The sequence below is a fragment of the Penaeus monodon genome, chromosome 24, assembly GCF_015228065.2.
Source record: "Penaeus monodon isolate SGIC_2016 chromosome 24, NSTDA_Pmon_1, whole genome shotgun sequence".
NCBI classification, from domain to species: Eukaryota; Metazoa; Arthropoda; class Malacostraca; order Decapoda; family Penaeidae; genus Penaeus; species Penaeus monodon.
In genome coordinates this window covers 13357108-13357957 of record NC_051409.1, presented here as the reverse complement: position 1 = coordinate 13357957, position 850 = coordinate 13357108, and the positions used below count along the sequence as shown (strand labels likewise).

The following is an 850-nucleotide window of genomic DNA, read 5'->3' as shown; positions in this document are numbered from 1 at the left end:
ATGAAAATGATTCATATTCAAACTTATTTTTCCTGCCAACAGTTAATAGCTGGGGAGGAAACAGAGGTGCGATAGACCAGGAATTTCAGAAAGAACGGAATGAAGCCAAGAAAAGAACTGCTGATGACTTGTACAATGAAGAATTTGACAGAGGAAGAGTGAGTATTAGAATAGTTTTTGTTACTGCTTAATATTTCCTTTAAAGGAAATTTCTATTTTAAAGTTAAGGACTTTCTAGAGAATTACACATCTGTCTGAAATTAAATGAAATGATTCTGATATTTTTTTAATTGATGGTAATAGGGCATAATGCACATTACTTTGGAGTATTTGGACAGTTGATATTAATATGATGATTATTGTGAACATTTTTTGCTACTTCAGACAAAGAAGGTAAAGAAATCCAAGAAACCTTGGGAAGACAACCAGCGCTGGGACCGCGGCAATGCTTTTCAAAAAGTGCAAGATTACAGGAACTCTGGTTCATGGGCCCCACACAATAACTACCAGAATCAGTATGCCAATTCCAGCCAGCACTTCAACAACCATTACCCTCGGGAACAGTACTGGGATAGGAACCGGGACCGCCATCACCAGCGTTATAATAATAATAATAAACCATGGAATAAATTCCATAAAAGAGAGCATAAATTTCACAAGAAACACAAGGAGAAGTATAAGCACTGGGATCGACGAGACTAAAGATTATGTCTGTGTAAGGGTAATATGCCACTAGTTCAAACTCATCTCAGTTGTTACTTCATTCTTTGCTGACATTGACAGTATATGCTATTCTATTAAACACAGGCTCACACACACATGCTTGTGAAAACTTCACACATTTTCTCAG

The 850-nt window shown here is 36.7% G+C and overlaps 1 protein-coding gene across 1 annotated transcript in view; it reads left to right on the top strand.

Moving 5' to 3' along the window:
• LOC119588594 (ubiquitin carboxyl-terminal hydrolase 36-like) overlaps positions 1-850 on the top strand; it is a gene marked incomplete in the record, with an annotated part of 14376 nt that overhangs the window by 13144 nt on the left and 382 nt on the right. The window contains 2 exon segments of the mRNA XM_037937237.1: positions 43-158; positions 385-850. Coding sequence (XP_037793165.1) covers positions 43-158; positions 385-702 — 434 coding nt within the window.